The sequence below is a fragment of the Octopus bimaculoides genome, chromosome 4 (assembly GCF_046866305.1).
Source record: "Octopus bimaculoides isolate indiv1 chromosome 4, ASM4686630v1, whole genome shotgun sequence".
Taxonomy (NCBI): domain Eukaryota; kingdom Metazoa; phylum Mollusca; class Cephalopoda; order Octopoda; family Octopodidae; genus Octopus; species Octopus bimaculoides.
Genome location: NC_142931.1, coordinates 45,166,837 through 45,184,018, shown reverse-complemented (window position 1 = coordinate 45,184,018; position 17,182 = coordinate 45,166,837). Strand labels below are relative to the sequence as shown.

Sequence of the window (17,182 nt, the reverse complement as noted above, 5' to 3'; positions counted from 1 at the left end):
CTTATGACCTTGCACTAAAATACTTACACTAAAAATTTAGATATGTTAATATTTACAGCCCCATTCCTTTTACTCATATTTAATAAGTTTGTTAGAGGAGAAGATGAATCTATGACCTTTGTAAGCCCATCTTCTTTGAGGTGAGATTGGTGTATCTGTTGCCCTTCCTGGATATCTGCAAGAACTAGATTCTTTTTTTTATGCTTACAGCAGAATGAAGTCTTCTAAAAATTAACGAAGACCAGTTACAAATGTTAAAATGGTTGGTGTGAGAACCTACCTATGTAAATATCAAAATTTTAAAGGTGACGCAGTCAGTATTAATAAATTCTTTTCTCCTCTTTACAGGATCGAATGCGAAATTTAGTAATTGGTATTATTACTGCCATATTTGTATTGGTGAGTATTTAAAGATGCTTTTTATTATAATCTTTATAAATGACTTTACTCTTAATCCATTCAGGGTCAATAAATTAAGCATGACCCAGGTATTGAACTCAATTTAATTCACTTTCCTCTAACCCCAAATTTGTGGGTTTTATACATATGTTGCAAATCATTTCTGTCCTATACAAAACCTCAGTCTCTCTATGTCCGCCTTGTCCCTTGGTTATTTTTTAGGGTTTTAGTAGCATGTGAAATAAGAAGGGATCGTTAGTTCCTTGATCAATTCTCCTCCATTTCAGCTGAGGGACACTGTGAGGGCCCCACCTCCCCATGATTCTCTCACAGTGCAGCATAACTGAATTTGACTTTGTGTATGTGTGTGTGTGAGAGAGAGAGAGAGAGAATCAACTCCAAAATTTGACTGGTTCTTCATTGACTCCTAAAGGATTACAGGCAAAGTTGACTTTTGTAGAATTTTAACTCAAAGCACAAAGAACTAGAAAAATGGCCACAAGACATCTCTTCTATGTTCTAACAATTCTACTAGTTGATTGCTGTATAATTTGTTTTATAATTTATATCAGACTTTTCCATTTATAATTCTTATTGTTGCTAATCAGATGTGGCCCTTTTTTATTTCTTATTACTGAATAATCAAAGACTCTTGCACTCTCACTGTCAAGGTAGTAAATGCTCTAGCCTGATCAATGAATGATATTGACTATTGAACACTGTCTTTTATCATAGTATTTTTTTGTTATTTATTCTTAATATGTAGTTCTGTATATCCATGCCCGATGACTATATAACCAGTCTTGTATTCTCATATCCTAACATAATGACTAAATAACCAAAGAGCTTAATACTATCACTGAGACAGTTCTATACAGTGGCATATGGTGGTTGATGTAGTTGGTGTGCTGCCACACCCAACTCCACCAAATTTTAAGCTGGGGTATAACAGAAGTTTTCCATTCAGATTTGTCATTAAATTAATGAGTAAGGTTAATATTTATAATGAATTTTCCTTTCCCGATGGGTGTGTGGCGCACACCTAGCACACCCGGAATATATGCCCTTAGTTTTATATATCCAACTTTGATGAGTAAATAATAAAAATATCATGCATTTTTACAAACATGTTGCTGTATGTCCAAGCAAAACGTTTCAGTCCACTTAATTGTAAATAGATTATTCTTTAACCCTTCAGCATTTAACCAGGCCATATCCAGCCCAAATATCCAACTTGTTTCATTTTCAAACCAGCCAGTCCTAGCTTGTCACATCTACCCTACAATGTCATTCCAAGAATAAGCTATCATATCATCAAAACCTCAAAGCTACAAGATAATGCATGATTATTTCAAAATAATGTGAATTAGTAAGACACAGAAGCCTGGTGTAGTCTTCTACCTGGCCAACTCCTGTCTAACCGTCCAACCCATGCCAACATGGAAAGCAGATGTTAAATGGTGCTGCCACTGCATTTGACAGGGTAGTATGAATGCTAAAGAGTTAATCCCAAATTGTCACTGATTAGCCAAACTTTTGACCAGAAACATCCTGTCTTTATTTTCCCAGGCATTGTATTTTTATGACTACATTATTCAGTGTTAATTTTCTCTTGTTTTCCAAGCTAGCTTTTACCAATGTTAGAAACGAATCATTGTATCAGCTGTGCACTAACATACACAGCAGTACTTATGATTAATTGCTCATATTGTTGACATGCTTCCTATTACAACTCAAATAAATGTAAGGTTACCAATGAACTTGCCAAATAACCAACGACTTTCTTAAGTGATTCGGGAACATAATTAGCAAATGTCTATCGTTGTGAATTGAAAGTAGGTTATTAGGTCTATTGATTGCTTGGTAATTATTTTCATTTTTTTTCACAGGAAACTCTCATTTGTGCATTTGTCTTTCCATGCTGGCCTCCAAATAACCATGATGGTGTTAATATATTTTTTGCGTTTATCATTATGATGGTCTGTGGATCCCATATAACACTTGTAAGTAAATAAACTGCTTCATAGAATTCCAAATTCTGTTCTCTTTCATAATCTTATTGAAGGTTTTATCCATTTATTCATAGACTAACCAAACAAATCTCTACTGACAATACCTTATAAAGCATGTGATTTGGAACCAAAGCTTTATTTTTTTATCATAACTAGGATTAAGATACTAGAGTAGTGACTACATATTCCTGAGTTCAAGTTTTACCACAGATTGTCGTCTTGTGCTCTTGGTCAAGAAAAGATAACTCTGTTAACTTCAGTAAGGGTGACAACAGCAATCACTATTGTTTTGTTATTTGTAGTAAGGATGACATCCAGCTCTAAGAGTAATTCCAATATATAGATATAAAGTATTTTAAAATCCATTTCATTCAGTGTAAGATGGAGAAATAAATGAAAAACACAAGTGGTTGGGGGAAATTTAAAGAAATATTAGAACGTTGAATATTTATTCTGGCCCCTCGTATTCTGAATTGAATATTTATTCTGGCCCCTCGTATTCTGAATTGAATATTTATTCTGGCCCCTCGTATTCTGAATTGAATATTTATTCTGGCCCCTCATATTCTGAATTGAAATCCAACTGAGGTCAGCTTCAGCCTTCATTTTTCTAGAGTTGATAAATAAAATACCAGTCTAAGATGGTGGACTAGTGGAATCCTTAGGACATCAAATGGGTTGCCTTGCAGGGTTTGTTCCATCTCTGTGAATCCTAGACTCAAATGCCACTGTGACCTATATTAGGTAACTGACTTAATTTGCTGCCCAGTTTAATACTGCCACCTGATTGTTGGATATTTTAATTGAAGTCGACTCTGTTGCAGACACTCAGAGCAGATCTTTGGTTTCAGCATGCTTTCCCTTCTCCCTTGGCATATGGCTTAGTGGTTAGGAATGTTGGACTCATGATCATAAGATTGTGGTTTCAATTCCTGGACCAGGCAACACGTTGAGTTCTCAAGCAAAACACTTCATTTCACGTTGCTCCAGTCCACTCAGCTGTAGAAGTGAGTACCACTAGTGGTTAGGGTGTTGGATTCATGATTGTAAGATTGTGATTTCGATATCTGGACCGGGCAATATGTTATATTTCTTGAGCAAGACACTTCATTTCACCTTGCTCCAGTCCACTCAGCTGTAGATATGAGTGGTTAGGTTATTGGATTCATGATCGTAAGATTGTGGTTTCAATTCTCGGACTGGGCAGCACATTGTGTTCTTGAACAAAGCACTTCATTTCACATTGCTCCAGTCTACTCAGCTGGCAAAAATGAGTAATCCTGCATCAGACTGGTGTCCGGTCCAGGTGGAGAATATATATGCCTTGGAAACTAGGAAACTGTCTCTTATGAGTCACCATGACTCAAGAAGGTAACTTTACCTTACTTTACCACCCCTCCATCCCTCCCACCAATCTCAGAGACAAAGTGAAGTGTCATAGACTTTGTTTCTTTTTCCTGAATAAGCAATAAAAAATATGAGAGAGTCTTAATCTATCACTTTATTTATCACCACCACTTGGACCTTTGGATGTCTTGAGAATAACTCTATTGTGAGCATTCAAACCAGATCACTCTCTGAGGATAATTCAGTATCTTGATTACCTGCTGTTTTACTACAGTAAACTGGTGTAGTAGTGTATCCATGACCAGGTCACTTAACTCTTTATAAACTTTAGTAGTGGGGAAAAATAATGAAGAAGAACATTTTAATTTAAATATAAATACATCCACACATGCACACACATACACACGCCTATTCATTTTTATTTCCACCTTTCAAAATCATATATTATTAAATTTCCATTTCAGATAATCTGGTATAGAGAAGGCAGTTTGCAACCTGTGTTTCGGAATATGATATACTTCAACACTTTCTCAATCATTCTTCTCTGTCTCTGTGGTAACCTCTACATTCAAGGAGTTGGTTTATCTCGAACACATAACTGTACTGTTTGATATGTAATACTATGAAACCACCTTGAATTTAGCTGTTTCAAGAAATTTTTAAAATTCATTGATGCCATCCATATTATCTTTGTACTCTCAAAAGACAGTCGTTTATTGATCCAGCCCTGAAATACTTATTTATTGATCAACAGAACCATGTCTCAATGATAGATTCTTAGTAACAGCTATGGAACTTAGCTGGTTGGCACTTGAACAGTGTTGGGATAATCTGTCTATTTTGTTATTATTATTTAAGAAATTAAGGTTGTGTTAACGCAAACAATATACCTGAATTATTTATTTTATGGTTTCACTATTTTTGCGTTCAAATCCCACCAAACCCAACTTTGACTTTCATCTTTTGAGTGTTTGAGGAAGGAAATAGAAACCAACACTGGATTGATATCAAGTCAGTTGATTCTATTCTGAATAAACCCTTACTTATGTAAATCAAAGAAATTGTTGCTTCCAGCTGTTCCTTGATTAGTCTGTTAATGTCATATTTTGTGTTCGATGGACAATTGCTTTTTTTTTTTCTTTCTTTTTATGACATTATCATTCCACAAAAAGTTTGTGAGTTCAACGAATGAAATTCTAGGAAATTATGAAGATGCGTGGAATACTGTTTCCAAATATTACAAACTGATACCAGAGAGAAACAAAATTTTTTTAAATAGTCAAATTCATTATTTTAAATACAAATTTAACTTATTTAGTTTTTTCACATATCGAATATTTATTTTGTCAAAAATCAGAAACTTTGGTTCCTGGTGTTGTTTAAAGTACTTACCATTTATTTTACATAGTAGCCACATATAGAGAGAAGATTCTCCTCTATGTACAATCAGTATGAAGAGATGAGCAATGTCATTACTTGAGACAGAGAAAATACGGTAGGATTTAGGCTTAGTCTGTGGATGACCTGAAAGAATGGTTAAACATTATAGTAAAACTGTTCAGTTCTGCTTGATTTAGGATATATTGCTCATATGAAAAAAAAAGAAGTATAGAAGTTTTAATAGCCTGACTCTAGTCCAGGTTAATTAAATGTTCCAGTTCTCACGTAAACTAGAAGTTTCAAAGACAGTGTCCTTGGAATTATAAAAAAATAAACTATAAAGGAAGGTTATGATAATGGTATTACATTTTTCACTTTTGATATCCTGTCTAAGCCATTGACTATGATCAAAAAATAACAGACCTTTATTAGTTTCTTTAATTGTAATTAACTGCAAGATAATCATAACTTTTGGTTTAAAAATCTTAATCTTGAGATAACTATTTAGCTTTTTTAGAAGCTGTTAAAATAGTTATTAGATGTAAAATAGTTGATTCTAAAGAAGAGACTCTAATCTTAAATAATTTTTTTTCAGTTGTTGATTCTTTGGTACATTTTACATGGAGTTTTGTTATGTAGCTCGTAATTGAAGAATAGTTATTGAAACTAAAACAATATCTGTGATCATGATAAATCTAAATGGTTGATGAAATTAACCTTTGCATTCAAAAAACATGTCTGTTGTAAAATTACAACAAATACAAACCAAACTCCCTTCCTATGAATTATACCTGAACACAAAATACTTGTACTGAAAATATCATCCCCACTGATATCAACACCCTCCCTCTTAATTCCCTATCCACATCTTGCAGTATTTCCCTAAAATATCTCATCTCCTCAGTTCTCTCTTTTTCACCAATAGCTCCTCATTAATCACTACTGCGCACCTTTACAAATTCTTCTCTATTTCTTCATGTCTTTAAACCCAATTTTCCCATTCAATACTATCTTCATAAGATAATCAAGCAAATTTCATAACTCTCTTTCTCACTTTTTCCTTCAATGAAGAAAACTGCATCACATCTTCCAATTTAGTAAATATCATTTGTTTACATATGTTACACCTCACCTTTTACCGTAAACTTTCCTGGGGAATCTGTTCTTTTTAGGAAATTAAACTGCATCAAGAGAAGCAGATTGTCTTATGGAGTGAAGAAATATTGCACTTGTAAGTAATTAATAGTTAACTAAAATTCCTTGCCATAAAAGTTCTTTTCTCCATTGGGGAGTATGTGTCTCCTTCAAATATAAACATTCTCTATCTATTAACTAACATCAACCATCAATACAAAACTTCTACTGTCAGCTCATTATTACTGTATATCTCCTTCATTTTTGCTGCTACTATAAGATGTGGCTTTATGGTTTAGAAGTTCATTTTGCCACTACATCATTTCAAGTTTTATCCCACTGCACTATACCATGGGTATATGGCTTCTACTTTAGCCTGGGGTTCAACCAAATTTGAAAGCTTGTTGGTGGGTTTGATATTATTCATGGGTAACTGACTTAATCTATCATCTAGTTTAACATCACACCTGATCCTTGGGTGCCTTTCGCAGAATTCACTCAGTTACAAGCAATCAGACCAGGTTTTGGATCTGAGGATTATTTTGGCCCTTCTTTCCACTAGTCAGCCCCATCCCTCTCTTCTTAAACAATCTGTATCAAATAAATAAAATATTATCTGAACTTCAAAATTTTGCTGACTATATTCTTGCTTACACTTGATACTATCTAATCCTATACTCGTCTCACTGATCTGTTCGCCCCTTTACTGATACAGTGTTTATTCCATGTGAATAGTGCAGAAAATACAGCATCTAGACCACCACTGCTGTTCTACACACTTTTCCTTCTGCATTGTATACTTTTACACAATACAATGACTCCTTAACATTTCAAACCCATTAACTAAAAAAAATCCTCTCCTGTCCTATGCACTCTCTCATTTGCCTTTTCCCAGTTAAAAAGAAATATAATAAAAATAACAGCTTCTCAGAACAAACATCAGAAAAAATTTTCTTAATTATTACATATCTTTTACAAATAACAATACAACAATGCTAAAATCCAAATAATGAATGAATATTGAATGTATAATATTCTTATAATGTGTATGTATTTGTAAATATATATATATATATGTGTATATGTATATATTATACAGCAGGGAAGACAAATGTTAAATGACAATGGTATAAATATATTTATGAATATATTATGTTTGTATAAATATGTACAAAGACATATCTTTTTAAATAAAGAACAAAGTTAAAATATATAAATAATCATTCTAATTTTTATTTGCTTATTTCAAAAAGAAGAATATGTCTTGATGTTTGAAAATATTAATTTATTACTTCCATAACTACACAGGTCATTGGAAAATACATTGATGTTGATGTCTCTTTCCCCCTACCCCCACCGTTAATCAATCCCAAGATTTCTTTGCTTTCAAATATGTCTTGCAGTAATGACCTTTGATGTACCTGTACCTTAATCGGTTGTGGTTCTGAAACTTTTGTATCTCATCATCCCTTTTGCCAAATGGAGTCTTAGAAATACCACTTACCTAAAAAAAAAACTAAAAAGTACAAATTATTTTAATTAAATTGAAGTTAATTTTGCACAGTAGTTTATTATCCATATTTTTTATATTATCCCCTACGTTAGATTTTTATGGAAATTATAAGTGGCAGCAAAGACATATAATTGGACCTTGTTGAATCATCAAGCCATGTTTCTTCCTCACTGATGCAATGTGTCATTCATGTTCTAATACTCAAAATGTGTTTAAAATAGAAGTATTATATACCTGGTTTAGACCTTTAGCATTTGAACTGGCCATATCCATCCCAAATATTCTAATATTCTACCTGTTTTATATTCAAACTGTCAAAATCTGACTTCTTACATCTATCTTACAATGTCATACTAAAAATATACAATCACATTATTGCATTGTCAAAGTTAGAAGATAATGCAGGGTTAATTCAAAACAGCACTATTAATCAGTATTAAATTTGACAGAGTAATCTGAATGCTAAAGGGTTAAACATTTTACTTCTAAGGAATATCACGACTTCCTCAAGTCCTCACCCCTTCATAGCACCATCATAACACTTGCCACTTGTCTGTGAGTTCATCATGTTTCTAAGGAGACATTAAGTTGAGAACTGTTGTTTAAGTGAGTATTTGGATTTTTTTGTTATATTCTTCAAGAATATAACCCATTGTCTTTTGTCTCTTTTTACTTTTGATTTCTTGCTTGTTTCAGTGATATTGGGGCACTGCCTTGAAGAATTTTAGTCAGCCAAATCAACCCCAATATTTATATTTTTTTTATAGCCTGGTACTTATTCAATTGGTCTCTTTTGCCAAACCACTAAGTTACAGGAACATAAATATGCTAACACCAGTTGTCAAGTGGTATTGGGGGACAAACACGGACACAAAGACTCTCACACATAAATATATATACATATACTAGCAGAGATACTTGGCATTGCTCGGGATTAAAATAACATAGATTTTTATTCTTTTACTTGTTTCAGTCATTTCACTGTGGCCATGCTGGAGCACTGCTTTTAGTTGAACAAAAAGAAAGGAAGAAGGAAAGAAGGTAGGAGGGAAGGAAAGAAAGAAGAGAGTGGGATGAAGACAAAAAAAAAAAGAAAGCAGGAAGGTGAAAGAAAGAAAGAAGGGGAGAAGGAAGAAAAGAAAGGGAGGATGGGAGAAAGAAAGAAGGAAAAGGTGTAAGAAAGGAGGGAGAGAGGAAGAACAAAAGAAGAAAAGAAAGAAGACAGATTAAAAGAGAGAAACTATTACAGAGGGTGAGAGAGAATATATGTAAAGAGAAACAATGAGAAAAGGGAGAGAATCGGTTGAAACTGCAGTTTTTAGAGAAAAACCCATGTAAAACACATTTTCCCGTTTCTTGTCTTATACAGGAGCTCTGGGCAAAAAATTATAGTGCATGACCATCCTTGGCACATAAGTAATATGTGTGTAACGTTTGGTGAAAATTGGTTGAAAACTGTAGAAATGCATACGTATTACACACAGACATCCCTTGTTTTTATATATATATATAGATATACGATGAGTTTCAGTTTCCATCTACCAAATCCATTCATAAGACTTTGGTCAGCCTCAGGCTATGGTAGAAGACACTTGCCCAATTTACCATGCATCCTAGAAATGCTGTAGGTTACTGTACCAGTTACCCTTACTAACTCAAATAATAAAGAAAATCCTACATTAACCCTTTTTCATTCAGATTATTCTTTCAAATGTACTACTTACTTATTCATATGCATCATCTTGTAGGTTTGAGATGTTGATGATGTGATTGTTTGTAGAATGACATCGTAGGGTAGGTGTGAGAGGCTGGATCTGGCTGGTTTGAAAATAAAACAGTGAGAATATTTGGGCTAGATATGGCTGATTTAAATGCTAAAGGGTTAAACACTACCAGTCCTTCCTGACAAGAAAGGAATACTAATTTTTGTCTCCTGTTCCTTATTTTTCCAGTAGACATCAACTTAAGCATGTTAAAAATGAATATCACTCACTTTAATTTCACTAGACTGGCAGCAGAGAGAGACGGAGAGATCATGGTCATTGCTTCTACTTCTCTGACTGAAAATATGATGAGGTTTTCTTGTTTCTTGGTCTAAAGAGGAAGAACAGTGTTCATAGCATTTCTTGATTATTCTAGGCAGGTGTATATTGGAATAACTAGAATATATTTTTTGTGATAGTGCCTTAATGAAATTATTAAAGATTAGACAATGAAAAGACAACAGATGGGATTAGCATTCCAGAGAAAATGCAGTCCCGATTAAGGACTGGGTAAAGCATTCATTATGAGTTCTGACAGGAGTAGGGATAAGGTGGTAGGAGAAACAATAGAAAAGGTAAAAGTATCAATTAGGTTTATGTGATGTGTTTTAGGTTCAGTAATTTTAGAAGATAAGTCAGTATAAGAAACCATCCAAGACTAAGAAGATACAGCTTGGTTATGTGTGTAGGCCTGCCTATTAGAGAGATTTCTTTTTTCTGTCTTATTTGCAATCTAGAGCATTATTGTGTTGAGTTTGACTGTGGCAGACCCCATTTTAACCTGTGTAAAATGGTATTTATTCACAGTTGTTACCCATCTAATGTTTGATTTCTTTATGAATTTCAAATTTGAAACCAATTATGTCAGATTATAAAACAAAATTATTTCTAAATCAGAAGAATCAATAACATGAAATGGATGAAAAATAAATGTTGCTCAGGATAAGAGTCAGGTCAGTCAGATAAATTTCCTTGAAGGGAAATGTCAAACTTAACTCAGCATGATATTGATATGTTATGCAGCTAACAACAGTAAATTGTACTACCTACATAGTCTACTTTGACTCAGGTGGACTTGACTGATCGCAGCTGTCTTGGCTGTGAATACAAAGTAACACTAGTGACTGGGAAAAGCTGCAATACCCTGAGTTTATTGCTCAGTATTATATCAATGACAGAACCATCTGTGACTTTCCCTAGACTATAAACATTCAATATTCATAACTAATAAATGTAAAAGTAAGCTACTGATATCATGGACAGTCTTAACTAAACAATAATTCGTTATTCTGTCATGAATGTCATAAAATATAATATATGTTTCTGGTGAAATGAAATCCCAAATTTACTGTGGTTCTTGATCAAAACCTATTTACTGTGCTTCACAACTTTTCACTTCTCTCTCAAAATACAGGGTCTTCATGACTTTCCAAAGGAAATCAATTATAAAATAGCTGTCTTTAAAACAAATGACTGTATCTATAAGATGATGTATATATTGCTGTTTATTTTTATTGATTAGCTTTGAAAGTTATCTGTAGAAGCTCTGTTGCAATTATTCAAAAATTGCTTAAGAAACTTCTTGTAAATATCTACCCTTTGATTTGATGTCTCTTTGCTTATCTCCTACACTCTTGTGCAGACAATACAACTTACATTCCTCCTAAGCCTTCTGTCTCTAAGCATCATTATTACATGCAAGTCACTATTCCAAACTTGACTGATTCTTGAACAGCATTTAAAGAGAATATGACACCATAACCTCTTTCAACAAACAGAAGACACAGTTCTTGCACATAGCAAGGAAACAGTGTTGCAACATTTCCCTCTTCCTACTACTCCATCCTCTTTAGTATTGAGCAACGCAGTTAGAGCCTTCAAACTCACACCAAATGTAAGGTTTCACAATACCTGTTGATGTCTCATAGTGACAACACATCTACAACATTACCATAACTACATTCCAAATGTTAAACTTCCACTTCAAGTCCAGAAAACACTTGCTATGGGTCAGTTACTGACCCTCTATAAATCTTAAGAATGGTCAACATTAAAGTATTTCCCATGTATTTGACCATCTGGCAAAGATTCAATCACCAAACACAACTACTACTTTACAAGTACATCAGTCTTTTCTATTTCTTCTATAACTAATATAACAGTTTCTGTTCCACTGAGCTTGTAAAGCGCATATCACTTCCATTCAGAGGCATTTGATGTGCCCACTTTCCTTGTCATTTTCCCATTATACCACACAATGTCTCTTTTTTGTTGTCTTTCTACATTTTGCTATATCAGCCAAGGCCTTTATACAATTCTTTTGCCATCATGAAGTTTCCATTCCACCACATCTTTCAGTGTCATTTCCTCACTATTGTGATACCACAGCTCTGCTCCTTGGCCACAGCTTCCTGCGTATGAACATTCCATCTTCTTGTGTAACTCTTATACGAACTGGTTTTTCTCTATCTCAGTGTTTGAAGACCTTTTACAGTCTATGTTACAGACACTCTTTCTATGTTCTGTGTTCCTCTCACTCACACACACAATTGTACTCTCACATAATGTACACACACTATTGCTTATATGACTGTCCTACTCTGTTCTTTTACTGGCACTATGGCTCATATCTCTCCCGACGAGCCTTCTATGTTTTATAATATGTTTTTATGTTCGACCGTGCGACATGGTTAAAAGGAGCCTTTTCCGTCTCGTCGCTATTCTCCTTTGGTTCGCACGGTCGTTCTATTACAAAATAACAGGTTCCGCGTTTTAAGTGAAGATTTCGAGCAAAGCCCAAAAAGTAGCCAGGAATCTAATGAGAAAAAGACTCTGAAAACCGCTTGCCCGAGAAAAACCATCACACTAGAGAATAAGTCGGTTATAAATTTATCTAAACTAAATCTTTCGCTCGACGATGTCTCAGTCTTAGAGCTTGGACTGAGGTTTTGCCCAAGCACTAAGAATTTCGACAAGAATAAACTAGCTCAAGGGCTATTTCAGTTTGTCCGCCGCCACAAGCTGAAAGAATATTTTTTTGAAAAAACTGGTAACGAGGAGTCAGAAAATCCTATGTTTACTAAAAATGGTGATGATCGAATCTGGCATAATTGGATTGAAAAGAATCTCAATTGGTATCCAGATAAAGTTCGGGATGGACGTTCACAAGCACTACTGGAATTTCTTGAATCTTGTCAGGCAGGCATTAGAGAAAGCCTTAAAACAAGTGGAAAGAAGTCCTGGAATAACCTCACAAATTCCCAACGTTACGCACTCCGACGTCTAGCTAATAACAATTTTATTGTTATTAAAATGGCGGATAAGGGAGGTGCTATCGTAATTATGGACAAAAGTGAGTATATTTCGGCTTGTGAAGAAGTTTTAAATGACAAAACTTCATATGAAGAATTACCTGTCGATCCAAACTCCAATAACAAAGAGGAACTTGACAAAATAATTCTGGAAATGGAGGAAAACAATTTCGTTAATAAGGCTGAATCTAAGATTTTAAGGTCAGAAAGAAGAACACCTGTATTTTATGGTCTCCCTTAAATACACAAAAAGTTCGAAAGATTTCCTCCAATGCGCCCAATTTGCAGCGGATATGAATGTTGTACGGCTAAAATTTCGGAATGGCTGGATTGTTTTCTACTCCCTGTCGCAAAATGATCAAGTTCCTATATTCGGGATTCCTTTAATTTTGTATCTAAAATCAACAACTTTTTTAAGCGCCGAGGCCGTATTGAGAACTGTTTTTTGGTAACCATGGATATTTCTTCCTTATATCCCAATATTGACCACAATGAAGGGGTAGAAGCATGCCTGGATGCCTTCGAAAAGCGGATGCCTTCGAAAAACGGTCAAACATCAAATTTACTCTATAGATTACTGAGGTTTGTGTTAGAAAGTAACACAATGAAGTTTAGGCAAAGATTTTACCATCAAACGAAGGGTTGCGCCATGGGTACACCCACGGCAGTTAATTTCGCTAATGTCTTTATGACGAAATTCAAGACACAGTTACTGAAGACATTCAAATCCCTTCATGGTCATGAACCAATACTCTGGTTACGGTTCATTGACGACGTATTTTTTGTCTGGGAAGGATCACAGGATAGTTTAATGGACTTCTTGCATTTCTGTGACAGTTATGCTAGAAACTATGGCTTTAAGTCCAACATAAAATTTATGTCTAGTTTTTCAATAGCTATCGTTGAATTTTTGGACACAAAAGTCAAGTTTTCTGGAGGCAGAATAGTGACAGAATTATTTTGCAAGCCCACGTCATCTCACATTTATCTCCACCGCCGCTCCGATCATCCACATCATCTTATTCGGTCAAATCCGGAATCACAATTTTTGAGGATAAAACGGATTTGTACTGACATAGGGGATTACTGGAAACATTCAAATGCTTTTGTTTGTCATTATGTCAAACGAATCGCGTTCTTCGTCTTGACTATTATTATTATTACTATTATTATTATTATTATTATTAACGACGACGTGATGTGGAGAATGCATGCATGTTTGAAACTAAAAAGTGCAGAAAAGTTGAATGCTTAAAAAAAAAAATATTCATTCCAAAAATGGATAGCGAAAACCATTTTAAGGTAAAAGAACAATGTATCAGGCGTGCATAATGGTGGGTTCAAAACTGGCAAAGAAATGACACCGTGTTCAATATGCATAGGATTCGAATGCAGGCCCAGAATGAAGTGTCATGCAGTAAGGAATCTGCAGATAATAAAACAATTGCTGGTGGGTTTTAAAACGTGCCACAATAATTGACAATAAAATAGCAGGACAAAGATGCTGTCAACATGAGTAAAGCGTGCAGGAAAATGTGTACGAAAAGTAACGTACACGGGATAGAGGAAAAAGTACGTGCGTATAAGGTGGCGAGCTGGCAGAAACGTTAGCACGCCGGTCAAACTGCTTCGCGGTATAACGGCTCTGTGAATTATTGTGAATAGTCTTGTGTTACTTTGTGAAGGCTGTCTCGGTGAATAGTTGTGATTTTTGTGGAATTGTTGCGGTTGCATTTCACGTGAGCTGCTGCATTTTTCCCAGCTATGGCAAGCGGTAGTGTCTCCAGTATGGAGAGCTGCGCCAGAGCCACTGCGGTGAGGAAGCCAGCGCCGCTGGAAACCAGGTTAATCAAGTTGGATACGGAGGAGGTGACCAGAAGCAAGAATTTGATGGAAGTTGAAGGAGACTCGTACAAATTGTGTCCCCCAAAAGAGACTTAAGAAAATAAGATTCTGAGGACAGTAGTGTATCGTACACAGGCTGTCGAAACCGGTAAAATTGAAATGGTGACGGAAGAAGAAATCGAGGAGTGCCTGGGTGAAATTGTCAATGAGGCCACGTACATCAACAGAGGAAGAAGGTTCGGTACGGTTCGCCACTATAGAAGAGGCAACCAAGCATGTAACCAACATATTAAGAAGTGAGAAAATAGCATTGCTACCAAGCTGCGGAGGAGGAAGAAGTGTAAAAATACGAATTCCCAGAGTTACACCAGATATTAAACCAGAGTGGTTGGTTGCAACAGTGCTGGCTGCAACGAAGGAGGAGCCGGAATTGGGACCAGTGGCGAGAGCAAAAGTGTGCAAATGGTGGGGATTTGAACTCGAAATGTGGCTTTTTGCCACATTCGAGGACATAGAGGGAATTCCCTACCAGATGGAAGTGGAGGACGAGAAAACGTTAAATGTCGTAGTCGAGGGAAGGAAACCAAATTGCTACATATGCGGGGAGAGAGGTCATATGAAGACCAAATGCCCCCTATGAGTTCAAACAGCCACAGCAAGAGAAAGCACAAGCAGAGGAGGAAAAAATTGTAGACCACACTGAGGAAATAAAAGAGAGACAGAAGTGTGAAACAGAGAAAACAAAGAAGAACGAAAATGGAGCTACTAGCCCTAAAAAGCGAAGGAAAAATAAGTCAAAGGAACGGTCAACAGAAAACAAAAACAAAAAAAGAGATAAAAAAGGCAGAAACTAATAATGTACAAGAAGAGGAGGAGAGAACGGATAAAGATGTGAAATACAAGGGGGTTTTGATAAAGTACGAGAATTGCGAGCAGATGGACAGAAAAGTCGAGAGGTTGGAGGAAAAAATAAGTGTGAAAATGCCTGAGAAATGTGCTGAAATGCATTTTGATACATGAGGAAAACTACTGGGAGTACATAAAAGAACTTGGGGAAAATATAATAACGAAACAGGTATGGTTGGTGGAGACACCACCCACTAGAACTGATTATTTGCAGTTGTTAAAGACGGACGTAACAATGATTAATGGAAGAAAAATAACGCGAGTATTTCAATTTTTTGAGTTACAAAACCGTTAAAATGTTTACATGACATTGAACGTAAAAGTGAAAAACTGGATAAATGTAACCACCCGACTTCGGGGATCGAGTGGACATTGCGCCTCATTTTTTTTCATTCTTGCATATTATCATTTTATTTTAATTACCCCGATTTTATGTTTGCGTTTTGTACTGTCTTTATGTTTTGTGATGTCTTAAAAAAATTCTTTGTATAGCCCGTTATGGATAATAAAGAAATCAGTATTTCGTCTGCCGTTACAGTCTGAGTTCAAATTCCGCCGAGGTCGACTTTGCCTTTCATCCTTTCGGGGTCGATTAAATAAGTACCAGTTACGCACTGGGGTCGATATAATCTGTTTGTCTGTCCTTGTTTGTCCCCTCTGTGTGTAGCCCCTAGTGGACAGTAAAGAAATAAGAGGAAAAAGTACGTGCGTATGTAAATGAAGCCTAAATTTTAAAACGCAACCTGGGAACAAAGCAAAAAAGGCATGGAATTAAAATACAAAACACAGAAGCAAATGACATTCAACTGAAAATGAAGACAAAATGAATTGTCCATAATCAGAGAGTTCATGAATGACAATTGTTGCTGAAATGCTAAGCATATACAAAGAGAAAAAAGATACTACGTACAATTCTCTTCTATATAATTTTTGTTTAACATTAAGAGAAAAAGAATATATATAAAATATTAGTGCATATTTGGCTGGCCAATGTACTCTCTGACGGCTTTTGGAACTTATATCTTTCTTAGAGATGGAAGTTTTATGAGAAAATATGCCGTGTTCAGGTGTTGTGCATGGCGAAGAAAACTGAGCTGGTAATGAGTTCGCAAAAGCTTCCTAAAGCCTATCCATGATGACTCATTTGTTTTCCTTGAATGTCAAGTCAGTCTCCATTTTAGCGGTCTGATTGCCAATTTGTGGATGTGCAGTGATAAATCAGTCTGCTATGTTAACAGCTTGTGATTAGGTTGTCATAATGATTTTGTGACTCAGCGTTGTTAGGAGAACCAACTGTTGTGTAAATGTCTACGTCACGGTTATCAATTTGTGATATGATTGAGCGACTCACTTTCGCTGTCGGGGTCACCAGTTTGTGGTAGTAGTTAGCTAAGAGCTGGATTATTTCATTTGGTTGTGTGCCACTCCCAATAAAACCAATCACAATGTTTAGATTTTATTAACATGCTTATTTGCAGACTGCTGTTACAGTTGTTACTTTACAAAAAGCTACTATGCTGAATGCAAGTAGCTAGTGCGTGAGAGTGCATGCTTGGCGAAAGGTGGAAATAT

The 17,182-nt window shown here is 35.4% G+C and overlaps 1 protein-coding gene and 1 long non-coding RNA gene across 8 annotated transcripts in view; one reads left to right on the top strand and one right to left on the bottom strand.

Annotated features, from left to right (window-relative positions):
• Window positions 1-9,468, top strand: part of LOC106884513 (transmembrane protein 243) — a 51,180-nt gene extending 41,712 nt beyond the window's left edge. For 4 of the 7 annotated variants that reach the window (XM_014935935.3, XM_014935933.3, XM_089350675.1 and 1 more), the window contains 3 exons: window positions 349-399; window positions 2,289-2,402; window positions 4,223-7,495. In XM_014935935.3, the coding sequence (XP_014791421.1) occupies window positions 349-399; window positions 2,289-2,402; window positions 4,223-4,369 (312 nt within the window). In that variant the 3' untranslated portion in view covers window positions 4,370-7,495. Of the gene's footprint in view, window positions 1-348; window positions 400-2,288; window positions 2,403-4,222; window positions 7,496-8,758 lie in introns of those variants that run through there. The other 3 variants (XR_016241475.1, XR_008263903.2, XM_052967035.2) reach the window with 2 other exon arrangements.
• Window positions 7,507-10,694, bottom strand: LOC106884512 (uncharacterized). Its single transcript, XR_008263905.2, has 3 exons — window positions 10,599-10,694; window positions 9,779-9,879; window positions 7,507-7,788 (listed from the first exon to the last, which is right to left on the bottom strand). It is a non-coding gene; the product is annotated as an uncharacterized LOC106884512 (long non-coding RNA).
• Between the last annotated feature and the right edge of the window lie 6,488 nt (window positions 10,695-17,182).